Below are 26,640 nucleotides of genomic sequence, written 5' to 3' on the forward strand. Positions count from 1 at the left end.
GCCAAATGACTCTCACTGAAACACCTTATCATAAACGTCTGGCTCGAAAGACTGGGAAACCACTCCCTGTGTATTTGACGTTTAATTATCGAATCTTGTCCTTACTTACTTTGTTTCCCACGTCACCCCCACAAAAAAGGTTCCCTTTACTCCCTACCCCCCTGAAAAGAGGCTCACTTAATTCCCCACCCACCCGCCCCCCAATAAAACGGTCCAAAAAAACGTAATCGACTGTACGGTCCTCGGTACTTTTTATTGTTAGAATGCAGGTAGTTTTGGAAAAGTACTTTCCGCTTCTTCTTACACAACTTAGGTTTAAGTTACACGTTATTTATTTCAATTTGTTTTGTTGCTTTGACATATATTTCATAAATCACCTCTTAGGCAATGTGCTACTTGTAATCTTAAAATAACGATTGGATAGAGTACTGACCTAAATTCTAAGTATGACGTGCACAGCAAGATAAAACCTACTCTAAAAATTTTCTAGATCATTATATCACACTTACAGAATTCATTGTAACGTAAGATTTAAAAATACATTAGGCTAACTTATATGCTCTATAAAAATTTTATAGTCGAGCCGATATAATCAGTGATTTCCAATCCAAGTGTTTCTTAAAGGGACACAGTCAGCTGGTGCACATGCGCATTAGATACCATTTCATAGCTAATTTGCATATCACACTTCATCACAAGAAGCGCGCGCGGAAAAGAAATGGAGAAGCGCATCTAAGCAAACCCAGTCTTCAAGAATTCTACTTTCCTCATCTGATTTCTTTCAAAGAAACAACATGTTCGCTTGTTTTTCAAATAGGTGTCTTAAAGCCAAAAATACGGCGAACATTTTATAGTAAAAGAGATAAAACTACCCCACAGGGTAGATACATGAAGTATTTGCCACATTGTCAAAGACAATAAATAGTCTAAAAAAGTTGCGGTTGTAAGTGTTGTGTATATCACACAGAGTGTCCTCAGGCAAAGTACATGCCTTTCAACATTTCAGAGTGAACTTGAACAGCTTTGGCCAATATCTGCGGACTTCGTTCATCTCCATGCCCACCGCTACACGATGAACCGTTGTCGTGACTACAATAAAACAAAAGTATCATGTCAGGATTTTGTGCGCAATGCGCAGTAATCATATGCTACGTCCTGGTTCCCCTGTGGACCATATATGCAGTTGCCACAGACACTCCCTGACTTTTCCCTGATAAAAATAACATTTCCCTGACCAAATAGATACAAAATCTCAGATCTCGTAACGCCTTCTAGCCTCAGCTTACAGCTGTCCTTTACACTCGTTCATTAAGACTGATAAGTTTTCAACAAATTTTCCTTCTTCCTGAAGTGAAACTATCGTTGAGATCACAGTGACCCCGAATGTTTCTTCCAGCATTCAATGGTATTAAATCGGCGTAGTTAAATTATTGCAATTATCCCTGACCTTTCTTCAAATTGTACTTGACTCAAAGTAAAATTCCCAGACTTTTTCCTGACCATTTCCTGACCTGTGGCAACCTGGTCAATGAAAGGTTTTCCTAACGTACTCTGTCACTTACTGTAACTTGTTCCCTCTCAAATAAACACGCAAACAAACTCGGAAAAAAAGCTTGCCAACCCGAACATCTCCCAAAACAGAAACGAATTTTTGCAGCAGAAAAAACAAATCCTTATAGTCTACCCTATAAAGTAGCAATCATAAACTTACGTTTCAGACCCCTGCTTATAAGCTCCCCCCTTCCCTTTATAGGCCCATCTACCTTTAAGTATCGGTCCATATAAGAAGGATAGCACCACGCGGCAAGGAATGCAAACCAAGGTGCTAACTTTTGTGCAATTTTGCTATTGTTGTACCATACTTCTGATTGGCTCAATCAATAAACTCTACCAAAATTTCAGATAGCTGTGTATACATTAATGCGTAACTGATCAACTATCTTCCTTTCAACAAAACCTGTTCTGAGTCTAAATACCACAGTAATCCTACGTGGGGAACATTGGAAAATTGGAAGTTTTTATTGTCTTTGTTTACGACTGTTGTGATTGGTTGAATGTTTTAACACAAAGGAAACTACCTTTCAAAATAGAGTTAAAATACATTTTATTTCATAAACCTTCTTTCCGTCGGTTGATTCATTCTACGTATGAAAACACAACCGTTTTGATGTGGGGAAAGCGTATTGCCACAGAATAATAGAAAATGCTACAGTTCTTATCTGGATCATTACTTAAATAAAAAAAAAATACATCCGGTTCTAAGTATCCCCCCCCCCACCGCAAATATGAGCCCCCCCCCCCCCTCATGCCATTCTCGTCCCCAGTGGCTGCGCTCTTTTCGGTCAGCAGCACGAATCACGACCCCGATTTTCTGACCATGCGCAGAGTTTTCGTTTCGTATTATCACCCAATCAGATTTGACGAAAAGTCCGTGAATCGCGGAATTCCGTTGTTGGAGCAGCCAGACGGTCGCGATTCTTGGTGGAAGGAGCGCGGCCTCTGGGGACGAGAATGTCCTGAAGCAATATCCTCGTTTTGAATTCGTTGTATTATGTTTTAAAGTTTAATTACCAGGAATGAAAAACCTATTTCGATCAACATGTGCAGCTATAGCTCATTTCAGAATGGCCTTTTTATTCCGGTCATAAGCCCCCTCGGATATAAGCCCCTCCATTAATAAGCCCATCTAGAAGACCTTACGAAGTTGTATAAGTCCAAGGCGTATAAGCAGCGGTTTACGGTACGCTACGCATGCGCACACAAGCGCAATGTCGTTCCTAGAGGTCACGATTCTTTTGATCAGCACAAAGAATCGAGACCTCTCCGCGAAATCGCAGTCAGTATTAGTCACAGCGCTTACTCTCTCTACGGATGTGCAAAAGTCACCATTGAACTTACACGCACGCGTAGAATGAAACCGGAAGCAGGATTTTCTGGTTCCGGTTTTTGAAATTGCTCAGAACGTCAGGCGTTTGGTCACCGTAGACAGAAAAGGCGAGGGGACTGGGGACGAGATTGCCAACGCTGACGGACACCTGACTTAGACGCGGGCACCTCCCGTCGTAAGCGGACATTTGCTTATTGTGCCAGCCAAAAACAAACCCTACATTTTGAACTTCCTGTAAGCAGATAGCTTTCCTAAGCGCACCATCTCTGTTCCCAGGGGTGTGACACTCTTGCTAATTGTGCTTACAATAGGCCCGGCGGGACATCTGGTATTTTCGCGCGCGCAGAGGTCAATATGTTAATAAGACTAGTAGTTTAAATTCTGTGGCAACAGTCAAACTAACATCCTTCGAGTTATATTAGAGCTAGTCATTGTCGCTGTTCTTGTAATTTCCTTTTCGCGATCATCGTCTACCAGAGGTCAATCATTCATTTCGGGAAAAAGCTGTAAGTTTGTGTTTTTCGGGATTTGTCCGTTCAGCCGTCTAATGTTGTAAATAATTGTTTATTTTTGTTCTATTTTCAGTCAAACTCGTTGTCGTGAATAAACTTAAACGTTTGTTCTTTTTTAAAACGATGTTTGGAGACCTGTCGAGATTGGCTTCGCGATATGGCGGTAACAAGGGGTGCCACTTCCATGCCTGAAAACTACCTTGCAGAGTGCTACCTTACAGGCAGAATACCAGACTCGGGACGAACCCTTATAATCTACATGCAGGCATGTTTTTATTTCCTTCAAAGTTTCTCACCTTTCTTTCTCTCTCTCTATCAAGTGGAACCTCGCCCTGAACGCCACCAAATGCGCATAATACGCTGGGGCTGGTATAGACACGGCTCGTGTACACCTCACATAGGTGTGACATAACTGGTACGTCAGGGCCTGAATCTCGTCAGCTTTGAAGTTGTTGTCGTCCCACAGCACGTGGTAATGAGACGGTCGGCTTGTTCCCTACAAGTGAACAGGTCAAGCAATTAGTTTCTTAAGAAACTCTGGTGCTGCGTCAGGGGCTAGTGAAACACGACGCTGATCTAAGCAAGCTAGTCAATGAAGGCAAATTACCTACAAAACCTTTGTACGTGTTAGTCTGACAGTTTGTCTCGTTGTACACCAGGCGAACGGACGCGTAACAATGTACAGGGATTTACATGATTTTTTCAAGAAAAGATGAAAGGAAAGCGAGTTAATTCCCAATATGGGCCTTATTCCCAAGGTCATCTCTCTCAGATTATTTTTAGACCTTCTAACCAAAGGAATTTGAAAGCGCCGGCTTTACGTTTTAGAGTGGACGGAAAACACTTTGAAAACGGAGCTTTTCAAAAATGATGACGTCACGATAATCATGTGATTTGCCTGTCCGAGTTTTCCTCAAACACAAATCCAAAACGACCGCTGATTGTTGCGTTTTCAAATATCTCCAGTGTATTGTGGACCGGGCCTCTGTCTCTGGTTAACTTCTGAGAGTATATTGCTTATCTTTACCTGAATACCTGCGTGACTGCACAGGTAGAAGTCAAACTCAGTGGGATGTGTGATGCCGCTATCCACAGTAGTACCTGGAGGGACATTCCCACTGTTGCCACACTAAAACAAGCAAAATACCAAACTTGAGAGACAATAAAAAAGTCATATTCAGGCCAGCTAACCTGTGCTGAAGATAGAATAGAAAAACAAACAGCAAATCTTTACAACCGGTGACAATACAAAATATATTTTTGTTAGTGAGCAAATTCATACCCGGTCTTTTTCGTCCTGACAGAAGAATCGTGTGTGATGTCGCTTTTGGACCACAACGAACGTGATTCCAGGCTGGTACCCAACCTCCAGCTTGATGCAAGCCTCGCGGATTGCCTTCAGTTCGTGGCACAGGACCTGGTAACGAACAACACGTCAAGGCAACTTTATTTCCAATACAATGCAAAATAAACTACTTCTTAACTCATCAGTCCGCTAGAGTAAACGTAATTTTAAGTCTGGGTCGCCCATCGGGCCAGGCGTATCCCGGTTCGTAGCATGAAACGACTAGGAGTATTTCTGCTCCCCCCTGGATGGGATGCTAGTCCATCGCAGGTTTACCCCCCAGCATTAAATTCGACGGTACCCATTTATCCACCTGGGTGGAGAGAGGCACTGTGAGTGTAAAGTGTCGTGCCCAAGAAGAACGCAAGGACCTCGGCCAGGGCTTGAACCCGGAACACTAGATCCGGAGACGAGCGCGCTAACCATGAGGCCACCGCACGTCCCACACAGTAGGAAATTTAAGAACTCCACAACGACAACGGCAACATCGCTAAATAAAATGTTAAATGAGCAATACAATGGCTGTACACGAGCGTTAAATTCTTGGTACATTTCGTTGCCGTCCTCTGCAAAACAACAACGTGAAATAAACAAATTCTGAGTTTTCTGGAGAACGTTAACCACGACAGATAATTTTTGAAATTGATATTTCGCATTTTACGCTGTGTTCCATATTCAGTTTGCGATTCGAAGATAAAATAGAAATTCAGTTTTTAATCGACATTGTCCTCCGCGTAGTTACTTAGACTTCCTAGTCAGCTAATAAGGGCCTCCACAGACTAGCCATTTAATTGTCAACGACTATCTGTTATCGACAACTAAAAAACGTAGTCTGTAAGATGAGCTGTCGACAACTAAACGCTAAATTTGTAGTTGTCGAGAGCTTACTAAGCACTTTCCCTTTTCGAAAAGGGAAACTGCTTTAGTTATTGACAAACATTAGCTATCGACAACTATGTTTCGACCGTTTTTCCCCTGTGTGGGAATCATTGGTTTAGTTGTCGACAACTATTGAAACATAATACACATTTGAGCATGCGTTTTGTGTTGTGAGCATGCGCAGTGAACGTTAGTTCCCAAGCTCTCGCTAGACCGAGTTAGCTAGCAACAACTAACACTTCAATGTGTGGAATGTTCGCATCGGACACAATTAGTTGCCGATAAGATTTAGTTGTAGACAACTAAGTGTCTAGCCTGGGGAGGCCCTAAAGCATCAGTTATTCAGTATGAAATTGGAACTTTGGGGATCAAAGTTTGGACACCACTCGAGAAGGGAAAGAAGCAATAACGTTACGAGAAATCTGTTTTCTCTTTCACTGTAGAGTATTATCTTCTGAGCTGTCCTTCTCTCTTACCTGTCTAAACTGCCCTTCACTCACTCCATCTCGATAAAAAATAATCCGCACTGGTTTGTGTCTCGTCGAGCGATAAAACTGAATCAACAGCTCCCGTACCATGGCGGCTAACTCGGCAATGATTTCCTAAAAATATATATTAAGCGGAATAGATTTGAAACTGTTCTTATAACTAACCCATATGGTTGAATAGTTCTCTTTAATATAATGCGAAAGACATTTGAATTTTGAGGTTCATATAGTTACATGAATTAATGTTGAATAAAGGAACTCGATGTAAATTCAAAATGGAAGTTAGTAGGTGAAACGATGACAAACTTCAGCGACATCAGCTACAGGTGTGCATTACAAAAAAATAATCTCTGTCTCCTCTTTTGGCGCCAAACGTCAGTGGACACATTCGTGTTATAGATTTTCTGTTCCAATATTTCCATGGAAAGTTATTTGGTTATTTGCTTTGAATTGGAGTTAAAACTAAAAGTGCTACATTTTCGAAGAGGGAACTTCTCAAAACACCAGTTACGAATTAGATGTAAATCCTTTTGGATAGTGTCCTTTGCTTCGTCAGCGTCACCAACTTTGAAGGACAAAAGAAGTTTGGTGTCATCCACGTAGCATTCGGTTGAACAACTTTCGCTGATTGCTGGAAGGTCATTTACATAAATACTAAACAGCAGAGCCCCGAGTACGCTGCCTTGAGGGAAGCCACAAGTAACGGGTAGGGCGTCTGATAGCGTTGAGTTTATGCGAACTACCTGAGATCTTTGGGACACATAGCTACAAAACCGTGTTAACGCAGATGAGGAGAGACCAATGTTCTTTAGTTTCGTTATTAAAATTTCATGCTTGATACTATCGAAGGCCTTGCTGATGTCTAGGTACACTACTACTGTAGTTTTAGTTTGGTCAATCGCTCGTAAGATTGCGTCTGTAGAGGATATTAATGAAGTTTCGATTGAATGCCACTTCTTGTTTCCACTTGGATTAGATGCAAGTCTTTTTTTCCAGTCAAATATGATGTGAGCTGATCAAGTGCAATTTTTTCACGAAATCGGTCTATTACTACTCGTTACTTCGTGATCACCGTCTTTTGGAATTGGACATACCTCAGCCGTTTTCCAGGCACTAGGGAAAACACCACAGTTGAATGAACTGTTTATAATAGAGGTTATCGATGGAATGATAACAGGAGCAGATTCCTTTGTGACACGGGATGGTATTTTGTCAGTGCCAGGTGCTTTGTTGTTAGCTAGCGACTTCACAACTCTTTCAACTTCACAATACGTGACATCGCCAAATGTGAATTGTTCCGAGAGAGGGTATTGTATCGGAACAAACGATGCATGTGAAGGAGTGTATCCGCATTCATCAGCGAGTGATTTGATTTTCTCGAGTGTTATTTTCCCAACTGAGGTAAAGAATTGATTGAATTCGTTTGCTATAGTCTTGTCATCTTTACAAAAGCATTTTGTGCTTGCTGATTTCTTTGGTATGCATGATCGGATAGTCTTCCACATAGTGTTAGTGTCATTTGCATTTTGCCTGATCTGATCTTCTACAAAAGTTTTTTGGGCAAGTCGCAATTCCCATTTTACTTCGCGTCTAAAATTGCTATAGCCCGACCAAATGGCAGGATCATTTGTTCGCCTTGCTAGTTTATGCCAATGATCTCTGGTTTTCATTAACGCGCGAATGTTATCATTAATAAATGGACAGGGGCGAGTTCTCACTTTAACAGTTTTAACAGGCGCGTGTTGGTCGAGGACTTGGTTGAACAGAGCAGTAAATGCGTTCAACTTGTCTTCAGCATCATCAAAAATGTCGATGACTGACCAGGGGGTATTTGAAATATCCTCAAGAAACGCTTTCTTGTTATAGTTCTTGAAGCTCCTCGTGGTGATGTAAGTAGGCTTGGGACGAGGTTTCCTCAGGTATAGTGTCGCGATGATGAGATCGTGGTCACTTATTGAGTGAGGCACAACTTTCGTTTCCGTGATGAGGTCTTTGCTGTTAGTTAGTATCACATCCAATAAACTCGTGGAGAGCTCACTTATTCTTGTTGGTTGGTTGATTACCTGTGTGAGGTTAAAGCAATTGCAAAAGTCCAGCAGTGCCTTCGGTTCAGGCTCGTTGTGTCGGAGCAAATTGCAATTGAGGTCGCCCAATATAAAAATTGGAACATTGAATGACATGGCTGATGTAAGCGTGAAGCTGAAATCGGTCTCAAAGCAGGTGACGGGTACATCATCGGTACGATAAGCTGTACAGACAATAAATGACTTGAAGTTCTTGACCTGTACCGTCAACCATAGCTGGTGTAGTCCAGTGCTCGATATGTATGATAAGTAGGCAAGTCTTATGCATTTTAAGCTGTTGTTTACAAATACACAGACGCCTCCTCCGATCTTATAGGTTCGGTCTAATCTGAACAAGGAAAAACCAGGGAATTCAACTTCTAAATCGGAGACCGAGTCGTTTACCAGGACTCTAAAATGGCGAAGATATCTAATTTGTGTTTCTTCGCCAAATCCTTCGCTAGGATGAAGTGTTCTTTGTTCTTCAGCGAGCGAACATTCAGGCGTGCGATGTTAACGCTTCGTTGTTTTCGCCTTGTTTTTGTCCTTGTATCATTGCCGTTACCATTAGTCATGCCAGGATTTAGTTCCACGTCGCCAGAAAGCATAATTCTCCTCGTAGAGTAAGTCGCCGAAGAATTAGGATAATATGGAATCTTCGCTTTTGAGAACGCCCGAAGTATGATGGCGTTCCGGGCGCTGTGACAAGCTCGTGCGTTGTTACCACGCAGATAAACTGTAAAATACAATTCCTTCCCGCAGCTGCTACCCAAGGTTGAAAAACTACTCAGAAGAAATAATAGAACGACCTTGCAAAACGCTCTGAGAGAGAATAGCGATGATGAAGACGGAGCGCACGTGGGACCTCCGGCCGCCATATTGTACGGGCATCTGATTGGTTCCTATCCTATATCCTATATCTCTTTATGCCATAAGGTACATAAGGCTTTGACATTCTCTTTCCAACCACTACGGTTTGCTGCGAGGTTTCTGACATTCGCCCATGACTGCCACCCAGCTGTTTTCCTCTCATCTGCAACCATTCTCCTCCATGTTGTTTTGGGTCGACCAGGCCTTCGTTTCCCTTCTGGCCTCCATTCCAGAGCTGTGACGCAATGTTCCTCTTTGTCTTTCCTCATTATATGTCCAATCCAATTCCATCTTCTACGTCTGATTTCATCACTCGTTCTGTTCACTCCTGTGTTCTCCTGAATTTGTTGGTGGGAGATGGTCTGAGGTCACCTTACTTGTATTGGAAACCGTCCAGCTTCTTTGCTTCTGTTTTCGTAAGTTTCCAAGCTTCACAGCCATACATCAAAACTGACGTAACAATTGTTTTAAACAATTGTACCTTCGTCTTTCTGCCAATCTCACTGGTGCCCCACATTCTTCACCCAACCTATATTCTTTCCATCTCTCGTGCTACTTGGCCAGCTTTTCCAGTCTCAACCATTGTTCTAACATTCCAATTTCCAATCCTGGTTTCGAGCTTCGGATTCACGATCGAAGCTGTCGGCTTTTGGGTTTCCTTTCGGCTTTGACCCAAATGCGTCATTCTGCTACTGTGAGCCCTCGTCGTTTCACCGATGTTGGTAGCAATTTGAATGTCTTCCGTTTCTGTAATAAACTTGTTTTTACGGGAGTGGGTTATCAACCCCCAGCCCAACAGCCAACCTAGGGGACCAGGGAGGTCACACTTCGTCTGGCCTCTACCCTTCGACCTGTTCGGCATGGGTGACCCTACCAGGAGTACAAGACTCCAGCCGACATAGCTCTAGGGGTCACTGAGACACACAAACCATCCCACCGCGGTAAGGTGGTGACCTCGTGGAATGGGATATTAACGTCTGCTGTTATTGGCCAGATGGGCCGCTATCACATTCAATTTATTTTGTTCGTACCTGTCGATGAGTTTGCACTCGCACAGAAGCACAATATCGGCTAGGATGGGCATCCATACTGCCGACAACCTACAACACATAATGCAGAAACAATTATTTTCCATCTCTTTTAATAATTACCATAAACTTTTGCTACTAAATCTAATAAAGCGGTTTCGAGACTTACGCCCCGCCCACACTAGCTACGCCGCAGAAATTTGAAAACGGAGTTTTCACTCTGACAACGCATCACATGTCTTCCGTCCAAACTACACCGGAGAAATTTGAAAACGCAACAACCACCAATGGCAGGGTTACTCACATGATTATCAATACGTCGCCGTTTTCAAAGTGTTTTACGTCCACACTAAAACGCAACGCCGGTGTTTTCAAATTCCTCCGGTTTGAAGAGCGTTTCCGAAAAGGTCCGTTTTCGTGACGTACTAGGGTGGACGGTAGGCCTAACCGTGGAGAAATATAGCTTTGTTTTCAATTTTTCCGGTGAAGTGTGGCCGGTGCCTTGGCTAAGAGCTTATAGCTCGGGCAACGAGGTAATGAAGCGGTCTTAATTCAGCGAAAAGAGCTGACTCAGTTGTCCTGAGATGCGAATGAAAACCGAAGCTCCTTTGCTAGCAAGCGGACTTGCGATCAGATTTGTTTCACTCGAATATCGTTCCCAAATATCAAGAATGAGTATCCATGCTTTGAGCATAAAAGACCTATCGACTCGTCATTTTGAGGAAGGAAGATGAACTGACGAGCCACATAAACGTCTGCATATGTTAATCAAATAATGCCCGCAACTAAGAAGCTAACGTTACCAGCCTGTATATCTGAAATCACAAACAGCTTACAGCAGCAATTGATGGCCGTTTTTCGTCACCAGCAGCTGGGTGAGTGACGTCAGCTCCCAGAAATATCACAGGTTCACGAAACACAGGCAGTCTGCCGAGATGGATTAATAATCAACACTTATTAGGATGGTTGAAATTAATAAATTAATTATTTTAGTCTGTGGATGAAATCCTGGTGTGTGACCATTCAAATGAAAGCTATTGAGCAGTACTTTCATGTGGTACTGTTTATTATGCTGTACAAGGTGGTTCTAACTTTCAAGTCTGTGGATGAAAGCCTAGTGTGTGTGACCATTCAAATAAAAGCTTTTGAGTAGTACTTTCACGTGGTACTGTTTAGAAAAACGCTCAATTTTACCGCACATCAGGAGCGAGGATGCTGTTTATTCCACCAAGCTTAGCGTTGATTTTGAGGCAGAGATTGGATATGGTTTGTGGGTTTAATTTCATGACATTCTTTGCTTGAACACACTGTGTAGCAATACCCAACATTGTATCCCCAACACGTTTGACTTCAGCTGCAGGATAAACGCGAAACACAACACTATGAGAGAACTCACTGAGACAAACAAACAACTCACATCCAACAGGTGCGTAGACTGCGAACAGTCTCTCTTTTGCTCGAAAATTCGTGGGAAGAACGCAACTCCAGTGAGCGGTCTTGCTACTCGCGGCTCTGTCACTCGCCGCTCTTATGTCACGCTCGCAGTCACGCTCGCAGCCACAATGGCACGCTCATTTGTTTTGCGTTCTCTTGAGCAAAAGAGAGACTACTCGAAGTGTAACATGTGCGAACAAGGACGGGTTTCTCTCAAATGCTTTAAAAAGCTATTTTAGGCTATTGTTCGGAGTGCTTTTAGCACTCTGTGGGTAAATTTAGGCCGCACTATAAAAAATTCTCATCAGTTCGCTCATTCTAGGGGAACTTGAGTCTTAGGGAACTTTGAGTCAAATTTATTGGGGCTTTTTAGTCCATTTCCCGAAAACCATTAGCTCTTATTAACCGAGCAGGAGGTCTGTATGCGAGAATCTTGACCTAGGTAGTGAGCACAGACCGAACGCTGTGACGTCTGTACTCACGACCGAGGTCAAGAATCTCCCATACAGACCGATGTAGCTCAATTAATAAGATGTTTATTACATGGCAAAGAAAAAAAAATTAATTCGTTTAATGTAACTGGTTTGTACTAGCTGACATTTTGCTTGCGAAGTGAGATGAGCTGAACTTAAATCTGCCAAAATTTGCTCGTCCTCTTTACCTTTTTTTCTCATCAGACTTCTGAAAACTTCCATAAATGATTGACAAGAAAATAGAAGAAAAGGGTGAGCATTTTTTTTATTTTAGTTTGCTACTTTTTCACCGTAAAACATAACCGGTCTAGATGCTGGTCTAGATGGGAAAATCTAGACCGCTTTCAATATCGATTTCAACCAATCAATTCGTGAATTCGGTAGTTCCCAGTCCATGTGAGACACAGCCATGTAATAATAGGTCTTACTGCCTTAACGACAATAATAGCTGAGACCTTTATCGGTACCCAAAATGACATTTTTAACAACCCCGACAAAACATCTCTAATATGGAGAGAGCTTCGCTCGATTAACCTATCAGAATACTGAAAGGGGTGTGACGTAATGACAACTGAGCTCGGAAACCGTCAACTTTGCTATCCGTGTTCGGAAAGGTCTATATGTTCAGTGTTCGACCAGTTTGTTGGCTTATGCCTCCATTTGCGTAATCATTTCACCGTCCTACGAAATTTGCGTTAACACTGTTATACGGAACTTACCATAGACTGGCGTTTTGCCAGGTAACACGAGGATAATAAGCTGTAAATTGCTAAACGTCGCCATCAAGTGCTTGAACATCGGTTCAACCTGAAAAGTAAAAAGAAAGAACAAAGTTGAACTTTAAGGTCATTCCTCACATTTGCATTGCGCATCCTTACTGCGTATAATTTGTGGCGTCATAAGCGCGCGCTCGTGCACGCGCATATTGAAAACATGACGGATTTGCCTTGATATTGAGCTATTTCAGTTGAAAAATGGCTCTAGCTCACCAACGAGCACGGGCACCCAATTTTTTCCCCAGTTATTGTAATCAACTAATCATAAGCTTCGCGTGAGGAAAGATTGATCTAATTTCTATTGCTGAAAATTGAATAAATAAGAAAAATAGCAGATACACTGTGGTCTTTTCTATTTTGCAGTCGGTAACCACGTCAAGAAATTTGGTTCAAATTTTTAATCAAGGATTTAGCTTTCTGTCTGATCAAACTTAAAATGTTTATTTGTGTCTGACACAATGTATTGACTGTAGTTTAACGCGTTTTCTTATGAGTCTGGGCTCACAAAGATTTCACAATTACTGGGAATGCGTTTTTATAATAAGCATTAAATAATGCCAAAATGGGGCATTTTCAATGCCTCACTGCTCCTTAATGAGCATGGGCACCCCCTCTTTTTTTATTTCAAAATTGAAGTTACCATATGACAAATATTCAGTGGACAAAGTTTGAACAAAAATCTACTGTCACTTTTATTTCAGAGGAATTACCTTAACATACACTAACCCGATATATCGAGAATTGAATCCAGAATTTCAATACTTTCGCTTCGGGGCACCATTCACTTTAGCGTCCACCTTTTTTTAGTCGTAATCAGAGGCACAAACTGATATACGATCTAGTGCAAATCAACCCAACGGAGTCGGAAGCAGAATACCAAATCCGCTTATGACTCTGTCGCTTATGATCTCGTGAAAACTTCATTGTTAGAGACGGAAGAAGAAACAGAATAAACCAATCACAATGCTCAATCCTGGGCTTGTGATTGTTTGGTTCTTTCGCTTTTGCTTCCGACTCCGACAATCTGGTTTTCACTGGATCATAAGTGACGGGGTCGTAAACGGAATCGGAAGAAATGGAAACGTTCTGACTCTTCCGACCCCGATTCCGTCAAGCTTGACTCCGCTTACGACTCCGATTTGCGATTTTCACTAGGTCATAAGCGCTCTTACGACTCCGGCTACGACTACGACTCTGACTCCGCACTAGTGGAAACCAGCCTTTAAAAAGTTCATCCCGCTTTTCCATCCAATCAGAAGTAAAACCAAAACCAATCATGATTCGCTCGCATACGTTTTCCCGCGCTTCGCATCAACTACATATATTTCGTTCGAGTTTTGATTGGTTCACTGGATTGTCTCAGTCTTTTGTGATTGGCTAAGCTAGAAAGTGATTTACTTATCTGATTGCAAATACAAGGAAACACACAATGAGAAAGAAGGATCTCATTATCTCGGGAGAGGGTCTTCATTAACATCTAAATTCTCCCAAAGCGAACCACAGAAAATAATGAAAGTAAGAAGAATTCAAAAATTCATCTACTTACATCTGTAGGTTTCTTGGCATATTTACAGAAACAAGGCTCAGATCTGATGGGCATTCCAGTTTCGTCACTTATCTTCATCAACTGATGCGCGAAGCTCTTCAAAGCTCTGTCGTTGCAATCTTGAGGACTTACAAAGCAAGCAATTGCCCAGACCTTTATCTCGATCCCGTGAAACAGCTGTTTTCCTCGCATGTCCCAGGCACCTTCAATTTACAAAACAACATAAAGAAGAACAGTAAGGTTTAGAGCGGTTTTCAACTGAGTGACCAAAGCAATCAGGCATTTACTTTGGTTTTTGTTTTGCTTTCACTACGTGTTGAGATTGGCTGTCGTGCGTAGTGTAATTGATAGGTAATTGGTTTGGTTTAGGTTTTACAACACACAATTGAAAACCGCTTTATTGTCAATAAGTGGAAAAAGAGGAATAACGGAACCATTGAAGTAGCCCAATGCATGAACTGGTCACATGGTACAAAAGAATTTGACAGCTTCCAAAACAAAGCAGCTTTAATAAGTCAACTTTTAATGCCGGACACAATGTATGCTAGCTTGTTAGTATCCAGTACTGCAGGTTTTATACAAGGTGACCTGTTCATCAGAGGAACCTATTATATTCAGACATCATTCGACATAACCGTACAAAAGGGTGTAACAACCTTTCACCGTAAAATTCTGTCAACTTCCACAAGGCTTATATTTATTCCACAGACCTTTTTAGTGAGTTTGTTTTCAGAGAGGGGACAAGGGAGGGATTGTTGCATTCCCAATTTGTTTAATGTAAACTGGGCAATCTCCCGTAAGTGGTTACCTTTTCCTTGCAACTCAACTGGCTGCTTACGAGAACTATTCTCAGTAAGCGCCCAGCTCTAGTTACGGACAGTTTTTTCGCGTTCCAAGGGTGTTGACTTACGAGGGCTTCCACTGTACACGTAATTTTTGGTTCTGGCTCAATAAACTCTCTAGGGGTCTTCCACTGACTTCAAAATGGCTCCAGGAATGCAGAAGCATTAAAATAACACCAGACAAATGTAAGACAAATCACTCTTATTTAAATTCTTTTTGACACGTATATTTGCGGGGGTAGGGGAATGGAGGGGCTAATTATCATAATACTATGATCACAGTTAATGTACAGTCATGTGTAACAAGTTCCCATGCAATAATCAATTAATATTTGACCATACCTTGTCTTGGAGAAATCTTTATTTTGTCCTGATGATTAACAAGATATAACAAAGGCCAATGATTAAATACCACATGCCTGTACAATCCTTTTCTGTATCATTAAGAGTATAAGTGCGGCTATACCAGGCATTCAGTCAATTGAGGATCAGTGCAAAAAATAACAAAAGAAAAAATAACTGAAGAGCAGTCTCTGATTAAATAAATTTGCCTCCCCACCTCTCCCCCACACCTACCACTTTTTTTTAAGCTGCTCCCCAACTCCTTGGACCCTGGAGCAGGCTAGAATGACTCATTGAAATAATGATTACTGGCATGTCAGTTGATCAATTATTGATCACAGCATTACAATAACAGATTAAGGATGTTTTAATTAACTTTGCACATAAAAAAATGATGACACCACCACAGTTTGAGTATCAAAAAGATTAGTTTACTAACCTTTCCTCCATATTGCAGTTTAGGAGCCTGAAGAACACGACCTTCGAGTTCAACCATTCTGTCGTTTATTGAGATTCCAAAATCCTGAACATATTGGTCATTGTTAAAATCTGCTTTCCTGACCTGGAATCATTAAAAAATTAACGTTTATGTACAAAGACCATAGTCTCAATAGTCAGACTTAATTTCTTCATTGGGACATGGTAAACAAATTTTAAAATAATAACAGTACTGTAACCATGGAATGCTTTCCAAAAGTCTTGAGGATCAGAAACTGTTAGTAACACGCATGGTGTGTAACTGTGTGTAACAAACAAGTCCAAAGTGATAGAAAATTGTGACATGTAGTGATGTTTAAAAACACGCAAGATTGAGTGACAGATCAGGTGTCTGTATGTAATGGCTGCCAATAAATAATAATTATTATTAAAGAGTTTCTCTTTGATTATACAACTGTACAAAATGAATCTCAACTAGGTAGACTACTTGCTGCTGATATTTCCTCATACGTGTACACTGAGGCACACAACAAGTGTTTATTCTCATGAAAGAAACAACGCTAATGACAGTATGGGCAATCTCTTATCTCTTATCTTTAAACCCCTGCCTGGTATCCCATTTCAGATTTTCCATAGAATATTACTAGACTAAGGGTATTTTTTATTATTTATTTATTTTATTATTATTTGTTTGTTTATTTATTTATTTATTTGTTTGTTTGAGGGGGGGGCACTCCTGCTGCTCCTGGTGAGGTTCCATTTTGCTTAAGCCCCTGTTTTTTTCTTTCTTGCTGTTATTTTTTGCAAGTTTGTTTTTTTTCAGGAGTCTCAAAATAATGCTTCAAAATTACACCAGTTTTGTATCACTGCTCACCAGATTTACAATTTCCTGTTCTCTATCAGGAGCTTTCTTTGCAGTGGCTCTGATCATCTTGGATGTCTGCACATCAGACAGCTTCTTGATGCAGCGCTGTCCAGCAACAAGGTTACACACTTCCAAGGGTAGGTAGGTGTGTTTCTGTTCCTGTCCGACCTGAAGACAAGGCAGGTGGGGGAACCTACACACATACAAAAATAAAGCACACTGAGCTAAATGCAATCACATTTGGAAGACCTGGAAACAAATAACCTGTCTCATTGGCCTTTAATTAAGAGCCCAGAAGAACCATGCTAAATATAGTTTGGTGGAGAATCATGGTCGACGCCTTACACATCCCTGAGGAGTGAAGATGGCAAAGAGAGGGAGAGAGAATTCTAAATTCAATAAGTACAGACTCAAAACTACAGAACGGAGGAATGGGGGAGTAAAACTCTAATAAGCTTCCTTCGAGCAACATCAGTTATGTACCTAAAGATCAGTGTCCTCACAAAAAATCAAAGATTATTTGCAATGTACTGATAGTGACTAATTATTTCAATTGCTATTTTGCCACATTTGATTCCAGGTAAACACTAGCTTCATTAAGGACTGCAAAATATCCTGCAAATAAAATTCCATGATTTTGCTTGATTTTAGAGTAAGAAGGGAGGTTGTACCTCATTTTTATTTGAATGTTTATTTTTTGCTGTATACAAACCACTAAGTAGACAGAGTGCAGTGCAACACTAGTACTGTTAGGCCATTGACTTTTATACAGTGCAGCTCAGATATATCCGAACCAAAATATACGCGTAATGCGCGTCAGCCCAATACGCGTATACACGTATGCATATACGCACATACACGTATGCATATACGCACATACGCGTATACAGCATATACGCGTATGCCTGATCAGTATGTATGAGCTAACCTATTGTTTCTTCTTTTCTTATCAGGTCATTGTTGTTTTCAATGGCTTGACAGCTTGCCACAGAGCGAGAAAGAGTTTTCTTTATTTTGAATACGCGTATACAGTATACGCGCGTATGCCTACAGACTAAGCAAAATGTTAGCTGAAACTAACATTTTGCAATTGGGCACTTGACTGAAAATTAACTGACTGAATATTGATTAAAAGAGAGAGTATTTTGTCGTTAAATCAAAAATTTACTTTTTTTTTTCTGTCAAATTGAACCGGGGATACATGCTTCAACAATCCCATCTTCATGGAGCAAACATCACAACCGAAAGATAACATCTTCTCGAAACAAAGTCTGCACATGGTCCAAGCAAACGACTTGGAAATGGCAGGTATATTTTGCAGGGTGCAGGTTGCAGGTTGCAGGTTGAAATGTAATTATAACTGGAAAACCGCTGGCACTTGAAAGAACGTACAGTTGGTAGAATTACCGTGACTGTTACATGATGCTGTTTACAGTCGCTCAGAAAGGTGGCTTCCACCTAAGTGCCAAACCGGCCGAAGCGATGGGAGGAGAGTATATTTCAATGATTTTAAGCCTGCAATTAATTATTGTTTTTGAAGAAACATCTGAAATATCATCTGAAATATCTGCTGAATTTGGTTTCTTCCCTGTGAGTACCAAAATGAAAGCACACTGAGCTTGCGCTAGTATATTCCGTTGGTTAAAATCTTATATTATTTCATTTATTTATTTATTTGCTTCATTTGTGATGGCAATCCTCTGTTGTTGAGGGAAGACTCAAGCCAAATCTGGAATCGATGGAGACATCTGTGGAGCGGCCATCCAGATGGCTTTGAAGAGATTTCACCAGTCTCCGCGTGTCGATCGATAAGTACTTATAGCGGATCGATCGCATTTTCGATGGACATGAGAACATCGCCCAAACCAAGTGCGATCACAAACGTGTTGGGAAGCGTACGAAGTCTCTGGTTTCTGTACACGGCGTAACAAGTTAGAAGATTGCCAAAGAAGGCCTAAATATTAATAACAGCGTGTTTTCACTACGTGAAAGAGGCGAACTACCTTATGTAAGAACCCCTGATGAGTATATAGGTTATTAATTATTTTTAGTGCCAGCGGTTTTTCAGTTATAATTAAATTTCAACCTGCAACCTGCACCCTGCACCCTGCAAAATATACCTGCCGACTTGGAAACGTGTGCCGAAACACACAACTTTTCCTCGAAGAAAATTAAAAATAACAAAATGTGAGCGGCGCACCATAGAATCTTCAATAAACAATTCTTTTGTCAGGAAAAGAGTAATTTACTATTTGAATGAACGGTTTGTGTCAGATACCGGAGATATCACTTTCTCGACAAGGTTGGAACGCTTCAAACAATAAACATCTCGCAAGCGACTTGCCGATGCATGCCGAAACACAGAACTTTTACTTGAGGAAAAATAACTAAACATGAGCAGCGCGCCATAGAAACTTTGATAAACATTTCTTTGGCTAAAGAAAGCGCATTTTACCGTTTGAATGAACGATTTGTGTCAAATAGAACCGGAGATATAATTTTTTTCGACGAGAGCGTAGAAACTAATGAAGTCAATCAACCGTCGCATGCCGAATCAAAAACCACTCCATTCGTAAGAAGTCAAAAAAATATATTTTGCAAACGTTGCCGACGCGAGCCGAAACGCATATTAACTTGAAGAAAAAATATTAGAATGGGAGCGGCGCACCACAGAAACGTTGATGAACAATAAATCTTTGGTAAAAGGAAGAGCATTTTACCGTTTGAATGAACGATTTGAGTCAAATAAAACTGGAGATATCATTTTTTCAACGAGGATCTTCAGACAATAAACACTTTGCAAACAACTTGCCGACACGTGCCGAAACACACAACTTTTCCTTGAAGAAAAAATAACTAAACGTGAGCGGTGCACCATAGAAACTTTGATAAACAATTTTTTCGTCAAGAAAAGAGCATTTTACCATTTGAATGCATGATCTGTGTCAAATATAACCGGAGATATCATTTTTTTGACTAGGATCTTCAGAACGCTAATTCAGACAATAAACATTTCGCAAATGACTTGCCGATACGTGCCGAAACACAGATCTTTACTTGTAAGAACATAAAGTTCACGTCATGGGTTCGAATCCCGTTGAAGCCCTGATTTTTTTCAGGCTTCTTCTTTGCAGTTGCTTAAATTGGAAAATTAACTGCGATGATCATTCTTCACTTTCATCTATAACCGCAGTTCATATATGAAATATTTCATATAAACTTTACATCATTTCACTCCTCATGGGAAGACATGAACTCAATTAATTGACCTCGCTCCCAATGTGTGGCTTCATAGCTCAGTTGGTAGAGCATCGCACCGGTATCGTGGAGGTCACGGGTTTGAATCCCGTTGAAGCCGATTTTTTTCAGGCTTCTTCTTTCCAGTTGCTTAAATTGGAAAATTAACTGCGATGATCATTCTTCACTTTCATCTATAACCGCAGTTCATATATGAAATATTTCATATAAACTTTACATCATAAAGTTCACGTGTTAAAATAGGGAGTTCAAGCGACTGTATCAATTTTCTTCCCATTTTTAGTAGCTTAAGATCAAGTGTCGATAAACGGTAGTTTGTCGGTGAATTTGCGAAGTGATCGAAATATGATAGCTTTTATTGATCAGCATGACGTTTTAACAATATGCAAATTTCACTTTGAAGCCATTTTCATTCTCAAGAAATATAATGTCCTTTGTTTGACTAACAATGCTTCACATAAAGAAACTTGTGGGAATGCATAACAAAGAGAAATATGCGCGCGTATATAAGCGTATATATGCGCGTATATACGCGCGTATTGACATACGCGTATACGCAAAATACGCTTGTATGATACGCGTATGCGTAGTTCGCTTATATCTGAGCTGCACTGTAGTATTGGTGGCTCCTAAAGGAGTCATTTGTTGTAAGCTGTTTAGTGCTACCACAAGAGCACTTTCTGCAAGTACGTGTATACCCAAGCCAGTGATTTGGTCAGTCAGCTCATCTTGCATCCTTGGCTTGGCAATAAGAACACGTAATTACTTTCCAACTATCTTTCTGAGGAAGTGCATCAGCACATGCAAAAAAGGTCCAGTCAGTTTAAGGACGGAGAAAATTGAGGACGGGTCTTTCACTTAGGTTGAAATCCTTCTGTTGTCTTCTATTAACTAAAGGCATGTTAATTCTTCAGATTACTGCCTCATGAAGTTGATGCCTGTCTGGGTATATTGCTTGAGTAGAGGTCAGCAGTTGGCTTGAGAGTACCTCGTGACTTTATATTAAGAAACTGATATCCATTCCTGTATTTATATATTTAGTCAAATGTTGTTATAAATGGGAAATGAGGGACTACCACTGGAAGAGGGATCAATGTTACATTTAGTCACTAATAATGGCTCGCTCCCCAAATGGCCAAAATAAGCCCAATACTGTACTGTGATTGGCTACTTAAGCAGGCCTTCTGATATTACATGATAGTGCGATTTTGCACAATCCACCTCAAATTACATCTGATCGCACAATTTATCAAAAATTGCATAATAATTATGCAATTTCATTAATTATTAATGAAAAATCACACAATTTTAACAAAATAAACCCTTAGTTTATGTTTTATCTGGAAAAATCCTCCATCTGCACAGCATTTCAAGATGATTTGGCTTTGAAAATTAAGCTTCAAAGACCTACAGCCAGTGACTTCATAAATCACCAAAGTCTGAGGTGTTTTATGGCCGTCTGGGGACTGGTACTTAAGTTTTCATTCTCATAGAATTGCCTATTGGTGTAATATTGGTGTAACACAAACAATCCTTTGCTTTACTTGGACCAATCAGAATTTGTGGTATATTTCAACAACACATGACCCAAGTGTTGTTTATTTCAACTGCAAACTGTACAAAACAAATGTCCTTCATGGATAAGTTTGTAGCGAAAGCGCCCACTGTTTCTTTGACTGAAAGACAAAATCACACCATCTGTGAAATTTAACTGCCAAAGACAGAGCCAGAAAAATACCCGTTCCATGTGAATGAAGGTCTGATGTTTTGTTCGTCATGCGATGCTGCGATTGATCATCTTCAGAAGTCTGTGGTAGACAAGCACCTTAAGTCTTTCTTATCCCAATTTAAATGAACGTTTTACGCATAGATGTTTAATTGTTGTTCCTTTGAGTTCAAGTTGTCTGCCCAAAAGTGGGTTTCTTCTTCAGAAACCTAGTAAAACAAGCTTAAAAAAGCTTAAGAAAAAATCACATAATTTGCTTAATCTATCGCAAAATAGCCTGTTCTTATCCCATAATCAGCCCCGGAAAATTTCACGTAATTTCTGTTTTTTATTGCACTCTGTCAGAAGGCCTGCCCAAGGGGGCAAGATGTAGACTGGATTACACTTCTCTTGCCCACTCAGGATTGCCACTGCTTTTACATGTATACCATATTAACTGCTCCTTTATTGACTACAGTAGGTATGCTTTGACATTTGCATACATTACTGTCTTGCAGTAGAAAGCTGGATAATTGAACCTTGTTTTTGTCTTTGCTTGATTATGGACCTCCTAAGCCTCTCCATCCATAAACATTTAAAAAAAAATCTTTGGATATTTTCGTTTGGTAGCATTTTAAAAATAACCAATGTATACAAAAGTTCAAATGCGGCCTGAAACTATACCTTTCAATTTTAACAGTGACTTCAGGCCTCATTTGATTTTTTGTATCGTTTTTATTAATTTAAAAAAAAAAACAACTCAACAAAAATTTCAGCCACCTTGACAGCAGGCATTAACATGCCTGGTCAATAATTTAACCCACCCAACAAAATTATGTACAAGTAATTGTTTGATGTTTAGAGTTTAGAAAACTTACTGCAGTTGTTTCATGTGTTTTTCCTGAAAGTACTTTGCCACTGTGATCTCCTGGGACTGCCCTGCTTCTGACTGCTTGAGAGGAAACTTCAGAGTTTGTGCTGGTAGTTTTGTGACATTGATTACCCGATACTTTCTCTTCATAGTACCACAGTGTGTGATCTCGACCTTCAAACCTAGTAAAAGAAATAATAAAATTTTTAATAATTCTTACACATACACTGTACATGTACATACATGTAAGTATTTCACAAGCAATCACTTTAGAAGTGAAGGTACTGTAGTCTGTCAGGGCTTTACACTAAATTTTCAACTTACTAGCCTAGTGGCTAGTGACAACTTAGATGTTACTAGCCGAAGCTTTTTTTTTTTTCTTCACTAGCCAAGTGCTGATGTTGGCTAGGTCCAATAACAGCAGAATTATTAGCATTTAGCTTGAAAACAAAATGCAAGTGACTTGACTCTTTAATGCATAATGTTGGTAATAAGATTTTACTTAAACCAGTTCCAATAAAGTTCCACGGTTCCCAAAAAGACTTTCAGGACAATGTTTTTATTTGATACTTCCTAGGAAAAATATTGAGACCCCAAGACATCATTACAAAAACTGTCCAAACTTCTTCACAAACAGGCCCCATAGAAATGTTTCAAAAGCAACACATTTATCTGAACAATACTGCAAACTGTCATTAGCGAAATTCAACTGCCAAAAACGGCTGATTTAAATGTCTAAGGATTAATCTTTCTCATCTAATTACATGTAATTGATCTTGAGTGTCAGGTCTAGTCAGTATACATACAATGACAAATCACTCAGGCATGTATTGTTACGCTAAATCAAACGTTATCCCTTTCCACAAGATTTCGCCCATAATTTTATTAGGAAGCAGTCAAGTTTTATTCTACATTGTACAAATTTTGTAACAAAAAAAGAGCATCGATATGTGCTTTCAGGAAACGCTCAACTCTTGTCTGTCAAATATTTCTTTCAACATAATAACATGTTCAGTTAAATGTTTACGTACCACACAGTGAAAAGTAAATAAACCTAAATTTGCATACATGTAGCTGGTGAACAGCATGTGTCTGGTAACATGATACATGTATGTTAAAATGAAATTATGACCTTGTTTCTGAGAAAAGTGTTGTTTGTCTTCCTTGAGGAAGACAGAAACTAGTTTGGTCAATTTCATTTTGTTTACTGTCTAGCCAAAGCGTAAAGTGAAAATCGAAAACCCACTAGTCAAAACAAAATTACTACAAGTATGTGGCTAGTTGGCTAAAAAAAAAAAAAAAAAAAAATGTCAAGCCCAGCTGTGCGTCAACACTACGAACAATCCTGTTCATGGTCATGGGGTTTTCTCGAATGTGAGGAAAATCTCCTGATTTTATACATGTAAGTCACTGAATGGGAATATATTATGTAATAATTTTATGACTGACACTTCCTTACAACTCACTCCAGCTAGTGATTAACACATGATGCCAGTACCTTTGATCTCCCTGGTGAACTTCAGTCTTTCTGCATCAGACAGCATTCTATGCTGGTGAAGTTCCTGTTGCTGTTTACGAAGAACCTCGCACATGAACTCGACTACAGGCTGACACTTATAAAATGCCGTTGCAGACACTACAATCAAATGAAACAAGAAAAAAAAACCCGTTCAAAAAACAGTGAAACCTGTATTATGCAGGTACTCACAGGAACCTTGTAACCATTTGCTTAGTAGCCGTGGGAGAAAAATAGTCATAGCTGCTTCATGCTAATTAAAGTACTGAAAACAGGCTACTGTTGGGTTGTTCCACTAGCTTAGAATACAGACTTTCTCTTGATTTTTGTTAGCGCTACAAGAGAAGACTTAATTCATAATTTTTCTTTGAAGCCACCAACCCAAACACCTCCCACTCCATGCTTCACAAGTTCTTCACTAACCATCAATATTCAGCATCATCTTCCATTGTGATGGTCGCACACTCTGATGAAAGCCAAACCAAACCTCACGCCCGCTCTCTAGTGGGTGATAATAGCCATCTGGAGGAGAAAAGAAAGATCTTCCCACAGGGGTATACTTCATGGATGGCAAGTGGCGCAACACAACATCTAGAGCCTGGATGGTCTCGAACGGAATCTGATTGTGTTTTCCTTCTAATGCTTGTTCCAGTGCAAACAAGCTTACTTGTGCGACCCATTTGACTGTCACCTTAAAAAAAATAGTTCAAGATAAATTTAAAAAATAATAATTCAAGACAAAGTAATGTTATAAAATACAGATAAGGGGAGAGGCCACAACAAGTAGCCTCCTAAGCTAACACCCTTTGTGCTTTTCATGCAATCTTCCTCCCCCAGAGACAGCTGCTGAAACACACAGCTCATTTCTTCCCTTTGTTCATAAACGTTATCTTTACATTAGCATTTTAGTGTGGTAAGTTTTTAATATAGTTAAGTCTTTCTAGGATTTGATTGCAATTAGTTTTACATTTTGACTCTATTTTACAGTAGTTACTGAGGACCTCCCAGAAAACCACGCAATGTGACAGGGGCTTCCTCCATAAAGATTATTACTATTTATTATTATTATTATTATTATTATAATATACATATACAGTATATGAAATTTATCCTACCTTATTATTATTATTATTATTATCATTACTATTATACCATTACCATTATTAGTAATAGTAATTGGACCAAGTGGAGTACAATTCAGCGAGTAATCGTGTGAGTAATTTCAAAATCGGACAAGCATGAAGTGCGAGGCCGATTTGAAATTACAAGCATGATTACTCCCTGAATTGTACGATACGACGTCCAATTACTAATTAATCATATCTATAACAAATTGTGGAATTAAAAAAGTCTTTTGAGAACTTCTTTTTCAATTACGGGACAAATAGGCACGCAGAGAACCAATCATGATCGAGAATTTTGTTATTGATACAATTATTATTATTAGTATTGTTGTTGTTGCTGATATTATTATTATTATTATCAACTGGATATAACATGGATATTACTTGAAATGCATGATTCCTCTGGCTCCAAAGCTCGCTGCCTTGATCAGGAAGTGCGTTGCGATTAGACAGACGTTCATGGGGAAGATGGCATGACAAACCCAAAGAGCATCTGTATAGGAGGCTACACAACAAGTGAACTTGAAGAGGACTTAGCACGTATCAGGGTTGGGGGTTGGGCATATACAGTATATGAAATTTATCCTACCTGATGAACCTCAAAAAAATTTTTTATCGCTTCAGTTTTTAGCTACAGTCTACCTTCTGTTATGCATCTAACAATGATTCTAACTTACTTTGAATGTCTTGTCTTTGCTGTTTTCAGTTGGAAGTGTCACCGCAAAATCAATCTAAAACATAACACCCAAACATTCCAGTTATAAAAATGTCAAGCACAATTGTACAATGTACAGTGTCACCCAAGTTCTCTACAGTCTGTGGGTGTTGTAGGGGAACAAAAAGACTTTTTGATCCAATTCAAAATAACACTGAAAACTTCCAAGACTTGTAATTGTTCTATAAGCCATAAATTTTACAAATTCCTATTAATAAAGCTCATTCCAGATGGGAACAAGCTTTCAACTTACTGGTTTTCGACCGATCGGTAGTGCTTTACTGCTGTAAAGATTCTTCCTTCCATCAAACACAGGTCTTTGTCCTCCGAAAACTTTGTGATAAGTGCTAACCATAGCTTCCACGACATCGCGGTTCACCCGTCTCGGGCATTTGTCAGGCGATATGCTGAGATCATAATGGTGAATGTCTCCTTTGGGAAGTCGAACTTGAAAAAAGTTTGTTCTTAGAGCGATCGTCTTTCCCACAGATCCAAGATTGGGTCTTTTAGGAGGAGCGAAGTCTCCACCGACGCGATTTGCTGTTGAGATAGAATAACGATGATAAAATTGCCAAAAGCTTTTATTATCTCAGATCTGAGAAAAAAGATAAACTAGATAAAATTCAAAATGAAACAAAACGAACCTGGATTGTTGGACGCCAT

At 39.9% G+C, this 26,640-nt stretch overlaps 1 protein-coding gene across 1 annotated transcript; it reads right to left on the bottom strand.

Moving 5' to 3' along the window:
- Positions 1-232: 232 nt before the first annotated feature.
- Positions 233-26,640, bottom strand: LOC145495829 (protein argonaute-2-like). The gene is made up of 19 exons (XM_081475414.1): positions 26,622-26,640; positions 26,231-26,517; positions 25,940-25,993; positions 24,562-24,829; positions 24,121-24,258; positions 22,630-22,804; positions 16,798-16,981; positions 15,925-16,047; positions 15,486-15,513; positions 14,302-14,504; positions 12,699-12,786; positions 11,267-11,426; positions 10,909-10,999; positions 10,076-10,144; positions 6,100-6,225; positions 4,682-4,816; positions 4,427-4,528; positions 3,696-3,895; positions 233-1,089 (listed from the first exon to the last, which is right to left on the bottom strand). Exons 1-19 carry the CDS (start codon positions 26,638-26,640, stop codon positions 975-977), a joined length of 2,565 nt encoding a protein of 854 aa, XP_081331540.1. The 3' UTR covers positions 233-974.

This window comes from Orbicella franksi, chromosome 8 (assembly GCF_964199315.1).
Source record: "Orbicella franksi chromosome 8, jaOrbFran1.1, whole genome shotgun sequence".
NCBI lineage: Eukaryota > Metazoa > Cnidaria > Anthozoa > Scleractinia > Merulinidae > Orbicella > Orbicella franksi.

What these genes read in the sequence shown, in the direction of transcription:
- LOC145495829 (XM_081475414.1), bottom strand. An exon ending in AACAGGAAATTGTAAATCTG is followed by an intron (nt 16,048 to 16,797) that starts GTGAGCAGTGAT and finishes TAATGATTCCAG; the next exon opens with GTCAGGAAAGCAGATTTTAA. An exon ending in GTGAAGGGCAGTTTAGACAG is followed by an intron (nt 4,817 to 6,099) that starts GTAAGAGAGAAG and finishes GTTCGTTACCAG; the next exon opens with GTCCTGTGCCACGAACTGAA.